Genomic DNA, 17,990 nt, shown 5'->3' with positions numbered 1-17,990 from the left:
CCCCCGCCCACTCTTGCGCGCGCCGATGACGTCGACGGAGCGTCGTGACGTTTCTCGGCGCGGACCGGTGACGCCGCAGCCGGAGCGCGCGGGGAGCGGAGAGGAAGAGAGTCGCGCTGAGGGGATGCCGGTGAGTGTGACGCCGAGGGGCCCGCGCCCGTCGTGCCAGGGCGTGTCAGCACTCTGCACATGCCCAGAGGGTGACCCTGTCGCTTTTTTTAGCCGGCCCTTCCGCCGGAGACCTCAGGCGGCGCGCGGGGCCTCCCTCGTCACCCGCACAACAACCCAGCGAGGTAGGCTAGGCGGACAGCGAGGGAGCTGGGCGGCGGGCGCCTCGCAGAGACAAACAGGCAGAGACAAACAAAGAAGAACCGAAGATAAAGTATATAAAAAAGGAGACACCCCGGAGCGCCCGTGCCCCCCCCGCCCATGCAGCCCCTCTCAGCTGAAAGACAAGGCTGGGAAGCGGCCTTCTGTTCGCCTGGCCAGGCCGCTTCCCAACGTTGCTGGCACTGACTGGCAGCAGCCCTTCGAGTGAGGGAGAGAATGCTTGACTCTTCGCTTTGAGACCAGCCTCCCCGTTTAAAGAGCTCGGCCTATATCTCCCTCTCTTGCTTTTCATTTCCTCAGATGGTCAAAATCCAGCTGTAATCAAGATTAAAAACTTCCTTGGAGGATTTTAAGCAGAAGTTGGATGGCCATCAGTCACATATGATCTAGTTGAGATTCCTGCACTGCAGGAGGTTGGACTAGATGACCCTTAGGGGTCCCTTCCAACTCTACAGGCTATGCAACCGCTGTGATCCATAGTAATCACCTTTGCCCTCCCCAAGTTAGGGCCAGCTCTCCCGTGAGGAAGGGTGAGGTGACTGCCTTGGGTGGCAGGATCCACAGGAGCAGCAGATCTGACCTCCAGGACACACATCACATGTAGATCTTCATTCCCAATGATGATCTTCACTCCCTACCCCCTGTTCCTGATGTAGAGTTCCAATCCCTCTGACAAGGAGACTGCGGGTGCCAAAATGGCTTGGACCAGCCCTGCCGCTTTTCACATTTCTTTACCCTGGTGTTTCCTGAGGTTGTCTGTTTTTAAATGTAAGCTCCCTTGAAGCTTTTCCTGGGGCTGGCTCCATGTCTGAGGGGGCCTTAGGTGCAAGTGTCCTTTGGCATAATAATAATAATAATAATAATAATAATAATAATAATAATTTCTTATTTATGCTCCACCAATCTGGCTTCCCAGCCACCCTGGGCGGCTTCCAACAAAGTATTAAAATACAGTGGTCTGTTAAACATTAAAAGCTTCCCTGAACAGGGCTGTCTTCAGATGCCTTCTAAAAGTCTGGTAGTTGTTGTTCTCTTTGACATCTGATGGGAGGGCCTTCTACAGGGTGGGTGCCACTACTGAGAAGGCCCTCTGCCTGGTTCCCTGTAACTTCTCGCAATGAGGGAACCGCCAGAAGGCTCTCGGTGCTGGACCTCAGTGTCTGGGCAGAACGATGGGAGTGGAGACGCTCCTTCATATATACTGGACCGAGGCCATTTATTCCTTGGTTGCCACAGTGCTTCAGAGTGACAGCAGGCTACTTGCATTGTGGAAATTTAAAAATGTCACTACATCTAGCTACCTGGTGCTGCTAAGACTGCTTTGTGAAGTGAGTAGGGCAGGAATATGAGGCCCAAGGCTGGCATCCATGTTGGGTCTTGCTAGATCCTGGCAAGCTATGTATGTATGTATTTATTTCATGAAATTTGCATACTACTTGATTGTTTAAAAAACCATCAAAGCGGTTTACAAAAAGAGAAAACAAGAAAATCATGAAAAATTTACAACCACAATTCAAAACATACCAAAGTTAAAATAGATTAAATAGATTAAAATTACCTAGAGCTAGAGGCCCTGACAACAAGGATGGCAGGTGCTGTTGCCAGCTCTGGTTTTGCCTGCTGCTATCTAAATTTAAGGCCTTTCATTCTCCACCTTTTCAGTCTCTGACAATTTCCAGGGTGGCTTACAAAACAATTCTTAAAGGAGAACTGTGCATAGTTAACAAATACAGTGGTACCTTGGGTTACATACGCTTCAGGTTACAGACTCCACTAACCCAGAAATAGTACCTCGGGTTAAGAACTTTGCTTCAGGATGAGAACAGAAATCGTGCTCTGGCAGCGCGGTGGCAGTAGGAGGCCCCATTAGCTAAAGTGGTGCTTCAGGTTAAGAACAGTTTCAGGTTAAGAATGGACCTCCAGAACGAATTAAGTACTTAACCCGAGGTACCACTGTAATAATAATGAATAACAGAAGAGCACAGATAAAATCAATGTGGTCTCCCCAATCTAACAATGCAAGTAACAGATATACTTAAGTAAAGGATTCATCTGATGCTAAACAGACATTTCTTTCTTTATTTGAGTTTTTGATTATTTAAAAAATATTATGTTATGGAGCATTAGGCCGCAGCAGCAGGCAAGCTGCTCCAGGGGGGGCGTTTCACAGATGGCTCCTCACAACTAAGAAGACCCTTCTCTGGTTGATTGGTTGGTGCCTGTTGCACCTCTATAGGGAGAGGCACCCACTGATGGGACTCAAGGACAACCTGGGCGTTTGGGTAGATTTGTGGGCATAGGCAATAATTTTTTTTTTATTTTAAATAAATTTTATTACTGAAACCTAAGAAAGAAAACAACACTAGCAAGTCATAACACAAAGGAAAGGAAAACAAATAGATAATCCTTTTCAGTGAAATCTTCTACGTGTCTACTTAGAAAAATGTCCTGGTAAACTGAATGGCTCTTACTCCCAGGTTAAGTGTGGATAGGAGTGTTTAGCCTTTGTTACCTGGATGTAAACTACAGGTGCCTTTAAAGTAGGAATGAGCAACCTGTGGCTCTCCAGATGTTTTTTTTGACTGCTGATCCCGTCAGCTCTGGTAGCAATGATGGCAATTGCAGTTCAATGACATCAGGAGGGCTTTACGCAGGCTTTAAAGATCAGCATACCAGCACTGTGTACAATAACAGTGTGCTGTATCATCATAACTGTCATCAACATCATTATCCCTAAATTGCTGGTACTAGGAAGTGGTGGTGCTATGGTTTAGAGCAGGGTTTCCCAAACTTGGGTCCAGCTGTTTTTGGGCTACAACCCCATCACCCCTAGCTAGCAGTACAAGTGGTCAGGGATGATGAGAATTGTAGTTCAAAAACATATGGAGACCCAAGTTTGCAGTGATGTTTCCTGGGGCTAGACCTTGGCATAGGGAGCAGATTCAGAAGTGAAACTCCAAATATCAGCAAGAGATCATAATTGAGAAGGTTTTTCTCATAATTCTGATAATCTTGCTGGGCGTACAACCTCTTCCTTTTTCAATTTCACCCCACCAAACGCACTCTCCTCGTTGTCTCTCCACCTCCCCAGGTGCGGATGGCGACCGCAGTGCCTCCCACGCAGAGCCTGCGCTTGGAAAATGCATCTATCCTGTCCGAAGGGGCCCTGCAGGATGGACATCGCTTGTGGATTGGAAACCTCGACCCCAAAATTACAGAGTGAGTGAGGGGCAAGGAAGGGAGGGGCTTGGGATTTAGCTTTTGAGTGGCAGGAAAGGAAGGGGGTTCTCCAAAAAAAAAGAAAAGAAAAAGAAAACACACCATCGTTTCTGTTTTGCTGCTATTTGAACTCGGCTTCTGCTAGCATTTAATTTTCTGTTTAATTCCTGTCCACTGTGCCAATTTTACCTACATATTTGTTATCCCAATGGCTGTCTAGGGGATTATCATCCTCATCATTACAGTTAGTTTATTTGTTGTTTAGTTGTTTAGTCGTGTCTGACTCTTTGTGAACCCACGGATGCCACGCCAGGCACTCCTTGTCTTCCACTGCCTCCCGCAGTTTGGTCAAACTCAAGCTGGTAGCTTCGAGAACACTGTCCCACCATCTCGTCCTCTGTTGCCCCTTGTCCTTGTGCCCTCCATCTTTCCCAACATCAGGGTCTTTTCCAGGGAGTCTTCTCTTCTCATGAGGTGGCCAAAGTATTGGAGCCTCAGCTTCAGGATCTGTCCTTCCAGTGAGCCCTCAGGGCTGATTTCCTTCAGCATGGAGAGGTTGGATCTTCTTGCAGTCCATGGGACTCTCAAGAGTCTCCTCCAGCACCATAATTAATTTATTAGTTGTCTTCTAAACTGCCATCTCAAGGCAAGTTACACAAAATAATTAAAAGCAGTTTAAAAACACAAAACCAGCAAGACTAAAATACTAACGTTGGTGGTAAACACCCATTCATCCAGCTGGGAAAACTAGTCGAAACAAAAATGTCTCCAGCTGTTTCCAGAAAGTGTGCACCTGTTGTATCTTGAACAGGAGTGCTATTCTACAGCACAAAGGAGCTACTAAAAAAGCCCTGCTCCAAGTTACTGTGGAGTGGGCGTCTGAGATCTTTGGAATTTGCAGGAGAGACTCTTCCATGGACTGCAGTGAACTATTGGGTGCATAAGCGATAAGTCAGTCTGTTGAGTAACTTGGTCCTGAGCTGTATAGGGACTTGCATGCTAGTACCAAAAGCTTCAACTTGGCCCAGCAGTAAATTGGCAGCCAGTGCAAATCCTGAGTGCAAGGTGTTATATGCTGGCAGTCGGCAGTCGTTTGCTCCCACAATCAACCTAGCCGCCATGCTCTGCATCAGCTGCAGCGTCCAGACCAACCCCCAAGTGTAGCCTCACAATAGAGCACATCTCAGTAATCCAGCCATAAGGTTAGCAGTGCATGGACAACTGAGATCCAGCTAACTTGATCTAGGAACGGCTGTAACTTGCTTACCAAGTGTAGTTGGGTCAACCTTTGTGACTGTGGCGAGGCCTGGTGGCTGACAGTGCCTTGAGAGAAACTCCGTTGGCCCAAGCCCCTTCGGGCTTCCTCCGAGCTGCTTCTCTAATAATCGCAGCTGTGTGCACACCCCAGTCCCATTTCTGGTGGCGGCGAACGCTTTAAGTGTGTGCATTTGACATTCCCTTGGCCTCCAAATGATTAGCGCGTTTAAATTGCGTGCTAACACATTTGAGCAAGTTGAAGTGGGGCAATTAAACGCCGAGGGAGGAGAGCTTGATTGCTCAGAGGGATATTAGATGTGCCGGGCCAGGGGTTCTGGTGGCCGTCTTTCCTCTCCCCACCCCACCCCCGCAACACACTTTACAAAACAATCTCCAATTTATGCATTCCAAGTAGCTGTTCTTGTTTTATCGCCCGGATATTGTGGGCCTCTCAGCTGTGGAAGCAATTTTTGCCCGGCTTCTTGTGTTTCGGGAAGTGCCTTGAGGTTTTTGTTCCAAGTGCTGTTCCTTTCAGCCCGGCAGCACTCATAATCGTACCTCTAAGTGGAGTCCATCATTAACGTAATGCCCTCTTCAGGCGACTCATTCAGCGCTGCACTGGCTGGCCTCTTCTCAGTTTTTGCATTAATTACCATTTTTTGCCCAGTGTTTATATTGCTGTGGCTTCTTGGGGGTGAGTAATTGTGAGCACTGCTCAATTGACAGGCTGCCTGGGCCTTTTGGGGAAGGGCCTGTTTGGAAAGTTGGGGGTGGGAATTAAAGGCCCAGGAGGTGTGCAAGGAGAAAAGTACATGTTAGGCCTGGTTGACCTGCCCCTTAGGGATTTCAGGTTCTGTACTTGGCCAAACAGAGGCATTCCAGGTTTTGTTGGTTTTTTGTGTGTTTTTTTTTGCATATACCTTACAAGGCAGGGAACATCCAAGACAGTTTTCTTTCCCTGAAAATTCTGACCCCAGCATCTAGGAACTGAAGTTCATTTGCCTGACCTTGTAAAATCTGACGTTTTGAAGCATCTGTAGATCTGGGGCTCCAGAGTCAGCGGTGTTGAGTGAATTGTTAAGGGAGCTTGGACTTAGAAAAGGTGGGGTGCTTAGCTTCAAACCTTGCCTTTGTCAGGTGCTTGTTGACCCCTGTGGACATCCAGAAAATGCCCTCCCACTAGAACATAAGAAGAACCTGGCTCCTGGATCAGAATGTAGGTCCATCTAATACCTGCTCTCTGCAGCCAAACAAGAGGCCCCTGGGAAATCCACCACAGGGTCTGCTATTGTCATCCGGCCATTGGTATTTAGATGTAGACTGCCTCTGAACAAAGAGGTTCCATTTAGCCTTCATGATTACCAGCCACTGATAAACTTCTCTATGAATTCATAATTTTCTTTTCCAAAGTTGCCTATGTATGTGTTTCCTATCTCCAGACATGCCAGTGCTCCTTTAGCAGCAAAACCTGCTCACATGTTGAAAGTAAGCGCCTAAGAGGAAACACTAAGAGCAGCTTTTTTCAACCTTGGGTCCCCAGGTGTTGTTGGACTGCAACTCCTATCATCCCTGACCACTGGCCCTGCTAGCTAGGGATGATGGGAACTGTTGGCAGGAGCTGGGACCAAACAACGGGAGCTCACCCCGTTGCGGGGATTTGAACCACCGACCTTCCGATTGGCAAGCCCTAGGCTCAGTGGTTTAGACCACAGCACCACCCGCGTCCCTATTTCTGTTTTACAAGTGGGGAGTAGCAGAGGGTGAGGGGAGAGAGGAGGAGGAACTTTGGACAGCTAGACTCCATTGCATTTTTGGCTGAAACGGCACCAAAACCGCTGTCTGGAGTGGGATGTTAGTTGCTGTTCCTAGCCTGCTTCTGTCCAGTATTCGAAATACTTGTTTCAGTTCCTAAGTTCTAATTAAGGCCTGCCACCCCCCTCTTCCAACACACACATACATGTTGTAGTCCACTGACCAGAGCTTGGTGAAAAAGGAAGGCTGGGAGCATGGGGAGACAAGGACACAGGCACTTGGAAGTGGGGGCAATATTCCTGTCTATGACCACACATGCTCAGGTTTAGGGATTTGTTTTCAATACTAGAGCTCAGCTCTTAGCCCTTCCACACACAAATCCCATCCTGGTTTTTACCCTAAGCTTTTTTTCTCTTTCAGAAAAGTGGTGGAGGCATTTTTGTTTATGCTCTTGTTAAACAACTGTGAGTCAACAGTCCTTTGCTTATCTACTGCAAAGAACCCAAAGCGCTCCCCTTCATTCCCAGCCTACCTTGCTTAAACTGCACTGACTTCCATTTGGGAGGGTTATGGTTGTTACCAAAGTTGCATTGATGCCATAGTTTGCCCCTTGCAAAATGCCCTTCTTACATAGGAGTGCATGTTACTGTCTTTTAGATAGAGCATTGTGTTTTAGCCGCTGCCTCAATTTTTTTTTGGGGGGGGGGTGCCTTCGAAAAGGCACAGCTACGCCACAGCTCTGCCTGCTGTATTGAGATCCATCCTGATAAGCTTTGCTCAGCAAACAGCATCTTCTAACAACAGCTTGCTGGTTCCCAGTGGGGCAGGATTCCCAGCCTTAATGGCTTTAGCATGTGGCTAGGACCATTCCCTGTATCCTTGGGACAGCATTGTTCAGAGGAAGCCTTGACTCAGTGTTTGAATAGCTCTTAGGGTGCCAGGAGGAAGACTGACGGAAAAGGAAGCGGGGTTTGGACGGGCTGTCCCACACTTGCCTTGGATGACAGGAAGTAGGAATGGGGACCTGGCTGCAGCCCGCAGCAGAGCTGTGACCTTCCCCTTCCCCTGCCTCGTCCCAGGTAGCCCATCAAGATGCTCCAGGAATTTCCAACAGCCTCGCTTCTTGTTCCTTCTTCACAATGCAGCTCTCCAGTTGCTCACAAACTCTTTCTGGGCCTCTTTAATAATTCCTTGCATTCAGAAATACTGGAAGTAAAGAACTGGAAGATGAGGGAGAAATGCAGAATTCCAGGCTGGTGATGAATCCAGGAAACTGTCTTCTTGTGACTCAAGGGAACTGAGTGCTAGCTAATGCCTCTGTGATCAGCTTCCAGTTTGTGTGTATGTGTGTGTGTGGTTTCAGAATAATGAGCTAGAGTGCGACATTTGGGTAAACTACACAGAATATAGCCACACACAGAAACATAACAGGTGGTTTTTATATTTTCTCCAAAAGGAGCAAAGAAAATTACACTGCTGTAGCAGGCAGTTCCTGTTGGACAGCAAACTCCACAGAGCGCAAAGGCCCATGTGCAGAAGGAGAGCTCAAAATGCAGCTCAGCTCAGACATAAGCAGAGCCAGCATCCAGTTTCTCCATAAGTCAATAATTTTGTGTGTGTGTGTGTGTGTGTGTGTGTGTGTGTGTAACTTTTCACTTAAACATCACATGCTAAAAATTATAGTAACACCAACACCTATGCAATACCAATAACAACAGAAAAACCGAAGGCAACAGGTTAAAGAACAACAGGCTGGTATTAATTATTAGGGTTCAGGCCCAGAACATCCTTTGGCTTATTTGATGGCCCATCTGTGAATATGCCACATTTGTAGGCTCCCTGGCTGCTTTCAAGAGTACCAGTGGTTTATGTGCTTAACAGCCTAATCCTATGCAAGTCTACTCAGAATTAAGCTTCTGAGTTCAGTGGGGCTAGCTCCTAGGTAGGTTTGTGTAGGGTGCTCATTGGGGCTGATGGGAGTAGGAGTCCAGCAACCTTTGGAAGGACCCTATCATTGACCTACAGCTCCTCATATTCTTTCTGTTTCTGGCTCATCTTGCCTTGTCTAGGCCAGGGTTCCAGGGCTTCCACTTCAGTGCTCAGGATTTAGTTTCCTGACCATCTCTTCCTCTCTCATGTGGACAACCCTGTCTCTGCCAACTTGAGAAATCCCTGTGTGAAATGAACATCAGGGTGGAGAGGGACATTGCTATCTTTGCCCATGTATGAACACTGCGGTGCTATTCTAAATTGTTTTCAGTTCAGCATTTCTCACCAACCCAGCAAAATCCGGCATATCATTTAAGCTCGATGTCCCTGAGGCTTCATCGCTTTCCAGCTGTGCTCAGTGGAGACACCGCAGGGAAAGATGCGCGGTGAATCCTGATGAAATCAAGGTTGACGCACAGCCGCACAAACATGCATTTAAATGAGACACCCCAACAGGACTTGCTAAAGGAGAGAGCTAGGTGTGTGCTTCTCTCGGCCAAGTGGCAAAAGGTGTTTGTGTTTTCAGGTGAGGACAGTGTTCTGAACAATGCTTTTTATCGGGACCAAGATTATGGAACCAATAGGGTAGCGGCCCCAAAACGTTTGGGAGCAACAACTCTCCAAAGTTTTAAACGAAGAAGAAAAAGTCACCAGTACTTTTCTGGCTTTGTTAAAAGGGCCTTTTGGATAGATTTTGCTTTCTGCCTCCATCATATCCTCTCCAGCCACACCACCTCAAGGAAAGTGTGAGGACTACCTGTCCACACCATAAGACCCGGCGGCTGTTTTTCTTCCACCACTTCATTAGGGTCTTCTTGGGCCAGGGCAAACTGAGTTGGCCCTTGTTTCCTTCCTGTTCCAGGAACACATCTGTAGCAACCTGGCCTGGGAGATCGCTTCAGTTCCTGGAATGTCCTTCCTTGTACTGGGCTTCAGAGAACTGCCTGGCACCGTGTGTGTCTACAAGGTCACTGCATTGAATTTGGCAGCTGAAGGCCACAGCAGCCTTGGACCGTGTGAACTGCCCCACCCTCAAAACGGTCCTCACCTCTCACTCATCTGTATACAAAGCCCTTAATAACTTGGGAACAGATTACCTGCAACATCGCCTTACCCTGTATATGCCCACTTGACTGCTTCTGTCTGTAAGAACTGGCACTTACAGTTGGCACATAAGACTAGTGAGAAATCAATCTTTTGGTGTGAAGGCACCTACGCTCTGGAACTCCCTGCCTGTTGATAACAGGCAGGCACCTTCACTCTTTTCGGTATCTGCTAAAACATTGCTGTTTAGATATTTATATATTTATAATGCCAGTGCATTTTTCATTTATTGCTAGTTTTATTTTATTTTTAATGCTTTGATTGTTTTTACTAATAATCTTACTGTTTCATTCTTTTTCTGAACCGCTTTGAGGTTCTGCAGTCACGCAGGACATAGAACTAACTAATTAAATCCCCTTGGTCACACACACACACACACTGGGCACAACTTCATTTTTTTCCATTCCCAAGCAACAAGCTGGGAGCTGCTTGAACTGAGTTGGCCTAGTGGTTTGTCCTCCTTCTTTTTTCACTCAAACCCTCTTAACCAACAGAGGTCATCACCTTGCCTTCTCTCCCCCCTCCTCCTTCCAGGTACCACCTTCTCAAGCTCCTCCAGAAGTTTGGCAAGGTGAAGCAATTTGACTTCCTTTTCCACAAGTCTGGCGTGTTGGAAGGGCAGCCCAGAGGCTACTGCTTTGTGAACTTTGAAACCAAGCAGGTAGGTTGGTTTGTCCTGAGTCAGGCCATTGCCTCATCTAGTTCAGCAGTGTCTATTCCAGGCTTCCCCAGCCTGGTTTGCTCCAGATGTTGCTGGACTACAACATTATCATCCATGGCTGGGGCTGGTGGAAGTTGGGGTCCCAACCACATCTGCAAAGCACCTGGTTGAGGAAAGGTGGCTCTCCAGGGACGCAGGCAGGTGGATTGAATCTAGGGCTCTGCCACTGTTCTGCGTCCCCATCCCCAAAGCTCCGTCTGCTCTTGATCCTTGAGGACCACTCAGTTTAGAGCATTCCGCAGCTTTAAGGATTCTGGTGGGGATGTAGGCTTGGCTGTGCCAGGTGACTGTAGTAGGCCATCCTTCCCCAACCTGGTGCCCTCCAGATGTTTTGCTGAACTCCCAACAAACCTTTTTTTTGGGGGGGGGGGTTTCCATAGACATTCTTTTATTGTTCCTGCCTCCCCAATGGAGTTTCATTGTATAGCAATTTTTCCTGCCCTCGGAGCTATATCTTTTTTCGCTGGCCTTTCTGTCAGCAGGGTTGCCTTGGGGAAATTGGAGGCGATACAGATTTGCTGTGTGTCTTGGAATGGTGCATTGGTCGTTTTAAAAACACTCCTTGACTGCCTTCTGTTCTGGTTCTGCAAACTGCACTCAAGTGTTGAGTGGAGCTTTCTGAGCATTGCAGGGGGTTGGACTAGATGGCCATTGGTTCGAGTGTGTTGCTGATAATGCCCAGGTTGCAGGTTTGGTCCCTGTATGGGGCAGCTGCATATTCCTGCATTGCAGGGCGTTGAACTAGATGATCCTCAGAGTTCCTTTCCAGCTCTACAGTTCCATGATTCCCGCTTTACAATTTGATGGTTCTACAAAGAGCAGCTGGGAAGATTAAAAGTCTGGTGTATCCTGCAGGCCACTCTGCACCTGGGCACCTATTGTCCCCTTAAATTCTATGCTACAGCCCCTTTTGAAATGAAAACCTCCCTCAAAAGCCTGGCACTACCCATTAGCTGCTCAGAGTAGTAACTGCCCAGAAATATTCAGCTGAAGCCCCTGGGAAAGGGGTTCATTCCTTGACGGTGTTTTTCTCCTGCAGGAAGCTGAGCAGGCGATCCAGTCCCTCAATGGCAAGCTAGCCCTCTCCAAAAAGCTGGTGGTGCGGTGGGCTCATGCCCAGGTCAAGGTAAGCAGAACCTGACCGACTTCCCAATTCAGAGAAGAGCAGGCAGCCCCTCCCATTTCCCTGTACAGTCATAACTCCCATTCCCACCACCCTTCTGAGTAATACCCCTCCCCACCTTCTCACTATATAGAAGGATCTGGCAACTTCTGTTTCAGTGTATCTGAAGAAGTGTGCATGCACACGAAAGCTCATACCAAGAACTAACTTAGTTGGTCTTTAAGGTGCTACTGGAAGGAATTTTTTTATTTTAGTCATAACTCGGGTTACAGACGCTTCAGGTTGTGTTTTTTCGGGTTGTGGACCACCGAAACCCGGAAGTACCAGAACAGGTTACTTCCGGATTTCAGTGGCCGCGCATGTGCAGAAGTGCTAAATTGCACTCCGTGCATGCGCAGAAGCGCTGAATCGCAACCTGAGCGTCCACAGTATTCCTTTTGCTTGTTTGTGGGTTGGGCCTGTTTCCCTTCTTGTCAAATAATTTCTGCTGTTTCTCTTTCCACCAACACCCCTAATTTCCCAGAGATATGATCAGAACAAGAATGAAAAGATACTTCCCATCAGCCTGGAACCCTCATCCAGCTCAGAGCCAACCCAGTCTAATCTGAGGTGAGAATTGTGCTTTTACCATGTCTGCAACATGCTGTATGCGTTGGGGGGGGTGCAGCTTCAGCTGGAGACACCTTAAGAAGTGGCCTACAGGATCAGACCCATATCCAGCTGCCTCTTTCCCACAGCAGCTATCCAGGTCCCTCTGGGAAACCCACAAGCCAGGAACTTCTTGTTGAATACCAGTGACTGCTATTCAGAGGTAGACTGCCTTGAAAACGGAGGTTCCATACTGTATGTGGACAAACCCCTATCCTCAATCAGTTTATATACAAACCCCTTTTAAAGCTATCAAGACTTTAAACATTATGTGAAGAAGTCCTTATTTTAGTCCTGAACTTGCCAGCGCATCCTGCTGCTTCAAGTCCCCCTTGTCTTCCTTAGGGCCACATTGTGAACTTCTGAATGAATGACTCTTTATTTGCATCAGCCATCGGCCATAGCAATAAAACAACAATACGATATACAAATAATAGAAATAAAAAGTCAGTTATATGAAATACATTTTAGGGTTGTGAACCTCTGCTTCCACAGCAGCAGCAAACTACATACCCCCTGCCCGACTGTATGGCCATTCACTGTGGAAATTAACTGGGTTTTCTAAACCAGTTGGTGATCTGATACCAGATTGTGTGGGGGGAGGGTATTCAGTGTCTTTGTTTGGAATCAGAAATCCCATTCCAGTGAACCTGAGGTAGCTCTTTGGATCCAGGACTATGGATCCAGTGCCACGGGATCCTGGCTGTCTCTCCTCATCCTCACTGCAACCCTGCGGAGTAGGTTAGGCTGGGAGGCAAAGAGCTTTGTAGCCCAGGAGAGATTCGAACCTTACACCAGCCCCATAGTCCTAGATGAGGCTGGCATCCAGATGGCTGCTTTACATTGGGCCCTGGGCTTCCAAGTTCTGGGTGTGAGTTTTGGTTCATTTCTACAATATTTTTTGGCTGCCTTTCAGCAGAAAACCCAGGAAAGTCTTCCACAAGGTGCATTACTGTGTGGGGGAGGCAAGGGGTGTGTGTGAATCTGTGACCCTTCAGGCATTTTGGACTCAACTCCCATCAGCCCCAGCCAGCGTGATGAAGAGTGATGGGAGTTGCAGTCTAGCAAAAACATATTTACAGAAAGGGCTGCAGGGTGCCCCACCTCCTGAATGAGAGTTTGTAATGCCCAAAACAGCACCTCAGATTATTTCTTCTTCTTTTAAAATTTAAGGAGCACTAACTTTAAGCAGGGGCGGGGGGCGGGAATGCCATGGCAGTCAACAGCATTAAATCAGCAGTGCAATTCCATTCATAAGACAAATTCAGAATACACATGCTGGGTCACCCCTGGGGAAAACGTTTGGTGAATGGATAGGGTGCACCTGGAGTTCCAGAACTGGGCCTGGAAACCACAAATTAGCAGGGATACAATGTATTCTCACCACCCTGTACCTGTCAGCAGGTGGGCAACAGTGTTCTGCACTAGCTGCAATATAGCATTTTGCCTTTTTAAATACCCTTCTCTGGCACCAGAACACCAATTGGTTTTTGAGAGCTCGCTTTGCTTCAGAAGCTGCTTATCAGGTAGTTTTGCAAAGACTATCGTTGAAGAAGAACAACTCTGAAGCTCCCAGAGGTGCGTAGTACTCATGCTGGTTATGAAAGCCCGCTAGGGCTTAGGATCAGGCTGTCTGAAGAACTGTATCCTCCCATAAAGCCTGTCCATGCTCTGAGATTTTCAAGAGAGGCCCTTCTCCCCACCACCCTCACAGGCATGCTTGGTGGGGGGTGAGGGGACACGGAAGAAGGCCTTCTCAGTGGTGGCAGCCCCCAGACAGCTTGGATCTTCTTGCCTAAAGCTAGACTTGCTCCTCCTTGGCTTTCGGCCAGCAGGTCGCCACAGTTTTATTCTGACAGGCCTTTGGGATCTGACACTTTTTAAAGGAAAGAGCTTTAACAGTGCTGTTTTCTTTTTGTTCTCTGTATATTAATAGGTTTTTTTAAATTGTTTTAATTCTACTAGAGCTTGCTTCCTTTTTAACTGTTATCTTTTATACATTTTATCTGTGTTGTTTTTAATTTGGGTAAGCTGCCTTGAGTCCCAATTTCAGGGGAAAGGCAGGATACGAACGAATCAATAATGATGATGATTACAGTTACATGATTCTCCAGCTCTAAGCCCCCGTCCACATTAGATTCTGATTTTAAATCAAGGCCCAGGACAGACAGGCTGACGTTTCAACCAGATTTACTCTTCGCTTCCTCCACAGTGTCAGCACGAAGATCAAAGCCATTGAGGCCAAGCTGAAGATGATGGCGGAGAACCCGGATGCAGAGTTCCCACCGGCAGCGCCATACTCCTACTTTAAGCCACCAGACAAAAAACGGATTGCCCCATACTCCAAAGCAGCCTGGAAGTCAAAGAGATGATTTGCTGTCAGAGGCAACGTCCCTTTCTGGCACTAACAAAGGTCCACCAGGATGAAAGGCGGACTGTATTGGATGGGACTTCATTGCCTCCCCATAGAGTGTGGCATCCTGGGCTTTTCAGAACCTTCTCCTGCATCTTCCATTTGCACGTGGGAGCAAATCCTCTCCTGGTGTTGGTGGTGGTGGTGATGGTGGTGACAATGGTGGGGGACTGCAACACCATCTCCAGACCTGTAAAGAACCCAAGGTTGTTTTCAGTAGTAAAACCTGAAGCATCTACTCCTCCGGCTAGTTCAAGACTCCAGATATACGTGTGAGTTCTCACTCTCTCTCACAGACACACCAAACACACTCCTGCTGTATTTCTATAGCCTGAAGATACAGAATCCTGATGCAGCTAGCAGGCTAGAAAACAGTATCTTTGACAAGCATCTAAACATGGGATGAATTCTGTGACGTCTGCAGCTGAGCCAGCCGGGTGTCTCCTGTGCCTGGCACCTCGGGGACACAACCCTGAATCCTGGCAAGAATGGGGTGGGATTTCTGTGCTGGGTTTTCTGCCGACGTCAGCTCATCTGGGTGTATGTATCAAAACTTTCTAATGATTGTACAGGAATAAACTTTATGCAGACTTTCGAAGTGCACCTTTTGAAGCAAAATAGTCTAATGTGAAATGCGTTTTCTGCCTTTTCAAACTTAAAGGGTCCCAATTATGCACCCAAATCATACACACTGATCTCATTGGTATATTTTACTCCTTCGTATCATTATGCATTGGGGTGGGGGAACAGCAAGAAGGTGTACAAGGTACTGAAGTTGTGTGTCGTCCCGTCCCCCCTGCAACAAACACAAACAAATTCAGCCACCCCACTGACCCCTTCAGTGTCACCCGGAATTACCCTTATAGCTTGAAGCTTCTTCCATCTGGAAAAGCTAAAGTCAACTAATGTGTTTTAGATGACAGCAAAGATAGCCAAGAAGCAGGATTTTGCACAAGTCTCTATCGTCTTGCAGAATCCTAACACACATCCAACTCTGGCAATGGCGAGGGCGAATCTCAGGCACTTAAGCATTTGCTACTGCTGCCTTGTCAGGCTGCACTGTTTACGTTGAGTGCTGAGATGAATAAATTAAAATCCTTTAAATCATGCATATAATGTAGGTGGTTGTAAGCATTGAGATGGCATGCACTATCTTGAATGATGTATTTTCTCACAGAATAAATGCTGCTTCTAAGACGTTGCTACAACATATTATTATTATTAATTTCATTTCTATACGCTTTATATTTTTAAGAAAAATCTCAAAGTGGTTTACAGAATATTAAAACATCAATCAAACATCAATAAACCAATCTGAAGAAAGTCAAATATAGAGTATACAGTCAAAGCAACATGATTAACAGAAAACTAAAACATTATCTTAAAGATGAAACATAAAGTAGGTCAACTACAGAATACATATCTAACATAAAGTTAACCAAAAAAAAAACCACAACTTAAAACATTTCTAAAGAAAACATTGCTAATTGAAGTCATATATAACATGCACATTTAAAACAGCATAATTAACAAGAGAATAAAATATCATAAGCATGACACGGCTGTTTGGCAGGTACAAAAAGATGGGGCAAAAGAATCCAGTAATTGGGATTTGTTGTCAGGCATAGTGATGTCCCTCTGGTCTCCCAGGAGCCTCTTTAGTGGAGCTGGTGAGTTTGGGGCCCGCCCCCTAGGCCAGGTGGAAAGGACCTTGCAGGGAGTGGCCTTCATGCCCCACAGCCAAGCATAATGCACACACATTACTAAAAGCAAAGAAAGTGCCGGTTTTTTTGCTCCGTAAGATGCACCTGACCATAAGACGCACCTAGTTTTTAGAGGAGGAAAACAAGAAAAAAAATATGGATGTATGATTCTGGTGGTTCATGCTGTGGCCACAGACATCTGATTTGACGGTGAGTTTGGCGTAGCCCAATGCAGAAATCCTGAGGGTCCATGTGGATCTGTGCTTTGTAACCACGTTTTTGCGCCATTGCGGCCCCACAAAACAGTGGATGCGTGGTTTTTTTGGTGCAGGCTGTAGCCATGGACATGCTATGTGATCTGATGGTGACTTTGGGGTGACCCAATGCAAAAATCCTGAGGATCCATGGGCTTTTACCTCCCCACTCCCAGGCAGCCTCCTTTATCGCTAGCGTCCTTATCTCCCTCCCGATCCCACCGATCAGCTGCTTCATTTCAACACTCCCTTCCCTCTTGTTTGCCTTAGTGTCTTTTCCTTAGCTGGAGCAGTTTTTTGCTCCTCCTTTTCTTCTAATTTCTCTCCTCATTGCTTTAGTCTTCCTGTCTCCTCTCCTTGCAAATTAGCTGTCTTTATCTCCCCCCTCCCAAGCAGCCTCCTTTATTACTAGCATCCCTTATCACCCTCCCTGATCGCTTGTTGATTAGTGGCTTTGTTTCAACACCCACTTCCCTCTTTCAAAAAACCCCACATGATCTGCTTTTCTCCACTGGGCAATTCAGCTCCAGGGACCACGCATTCACTCCATACGACGCACAGACATTTCCCCTTACTTTTCGGGAAGAAAAAAGTGTGTCTTAGGAGCGAAAAATACAGTACTCTTTGTGGTTCTTTGGCCAACAGTCCAGGTAGAACATAGCCTTCATGACTTGGAACCACAAATAGCTCTATGAATTTGTTTAATCTTTTAAACCCATCCAAGTTGATAGCCATTCCACATCTTGTGGGAGTGAATTCCATAGTTTTAATCCCGTGCTGTGTGAAAAAGGATTTCCTTTTGTCCTGACTCATCCAACATACATTCAGCTTCACTGCATGTATACAAGTTCAAGTCATGATTGGGGGGGCAGGATCCTTCTTGAGCCACTGTCTTCCTACCATGCACAATGTTTTATACTTCTAACAAGTCTCCTCTTAGTCACCTTCTCTAAAAAGCTCCCAAAATTGTATCCTCAACAAGAATTGCTTCAACTGCTGGATCATTTTGGTTGCCCTCTTCTGAGCGGGCATTTGAGCCTCTGCCTTAAGTTCACCCACCAATTTAGGACACCCTTTGGACAGGAAAGCAGTGGTGAAAGGCATCTTGCAAAACTCAGCTCTCAAGCCAATCTAAGGCAGTGGTGGAGAGGCTTCGGTCCAGTTAAGGCTGTTGGACTCCAACTGCCATCAGCTCCAGCCAGCATGGCCAATGACCAGGGGTGGTGGAGTTGTAGTTCAGGATAGGAGCATCGCTGGCTGCCTTTCTATCAGTGCAGATCTGTTGTCTATCCAACTTGGCATTGTCTACACTGGCCGGCAGCAACTAGCTCTCCAGGATTTCAGGCAAGAGGCTTTCCCAGCCCTAAATGAAAATTCTAGAGTTGAATGCAGTGCAAAATGGATGTCCCACCACTGAGCTAGGGGTCCTTCCATCACTTGGAGGGCTGCAGGTACCAACCCTGGCTCTAAGGCGTGG

At 47.0% G+C, this 17,990-nt stretch overlaps 1 protein-coding gene across 2 annotated transcripts; it reads left to right on the top strand.

Annotated features, from left to right (window-relative positions):
• The first annotated feature begins 6 nt into the window (after positions 1-6).
• On the top strand, positions 7-15,174 carry RBM18 (RNA binding motif protein 18). 2 transcript variants are annotated; one of them, XM_083486049.1, is made up of 6 exons: positions 7-130; positions 3,422-3,549; positions 10,186-10,312; positions 11,412-11,498; positions 12,019-12,104; positions 14,356-15,174. In XM_083486049.1, exons 1-6 carry the CDS (start codon positions 26-28, stop codon positions 14,513-14,515), a joined length of 693 nt encoding a protein of 230 aa, XP_083342175.1. In that variant the 5' UTR covers positions 7-25; the 3' UTR covers positions 14,516-15,174. The 2 variants fall into 2 exon arrangements, with proteins under 2 accessions (XP_083342175.1, XP_083342176.1); XM_083486050.1 differs by having other exon boundaries at positions 47-293.
• Positions 15,175-17,990: the final 2,816 nt, after the last annotated feature.

Source organism: Podarcis liolepis (assembly GCF_965112155.1).
Source record: "Podarcis liolepis genome assembly, chromosome: Z".
NCBI classification, from domain to species: Eukaryota; Metazoa; Chordata; class Lepidosauria; order Squamata; family Lacertidae; genus Podarcis; species Podarcis liolepis.
The sequence above is the reverse complement of the archived record's forward strand: the minus strand, read 5'-3'. Positions and strand labels throughout refer to the sequence as shown.

What these genes read in the sequence shown, in the direction of transcription:
- RBM18 (XM_083486049.1), top strand. Translation starts at nt 26, where the DNA reads ATGACGTCGACGGAGCGTCGTGACGTTTCTCGGCGCGGACCGGTGACG. An exon ending in TGAACTTTGAAACCAAGCAG is followed by an intron (nt 10,313 to 11,411) that starts GTAGGTTGGTTT and finishes TTTCTCCTGCAG; the next exon opens with GAAGCTGAGCAGGCGATCCA. An exon ending in CCAACCCAGTCTAATCTGAG is followed by an intron (nt 12,105 to 14,355) that starts GTGAGAATTGTG and finishes CTTCCTCCACAG; the next exon opens with TGTCAGCACGAAGATCAAAG.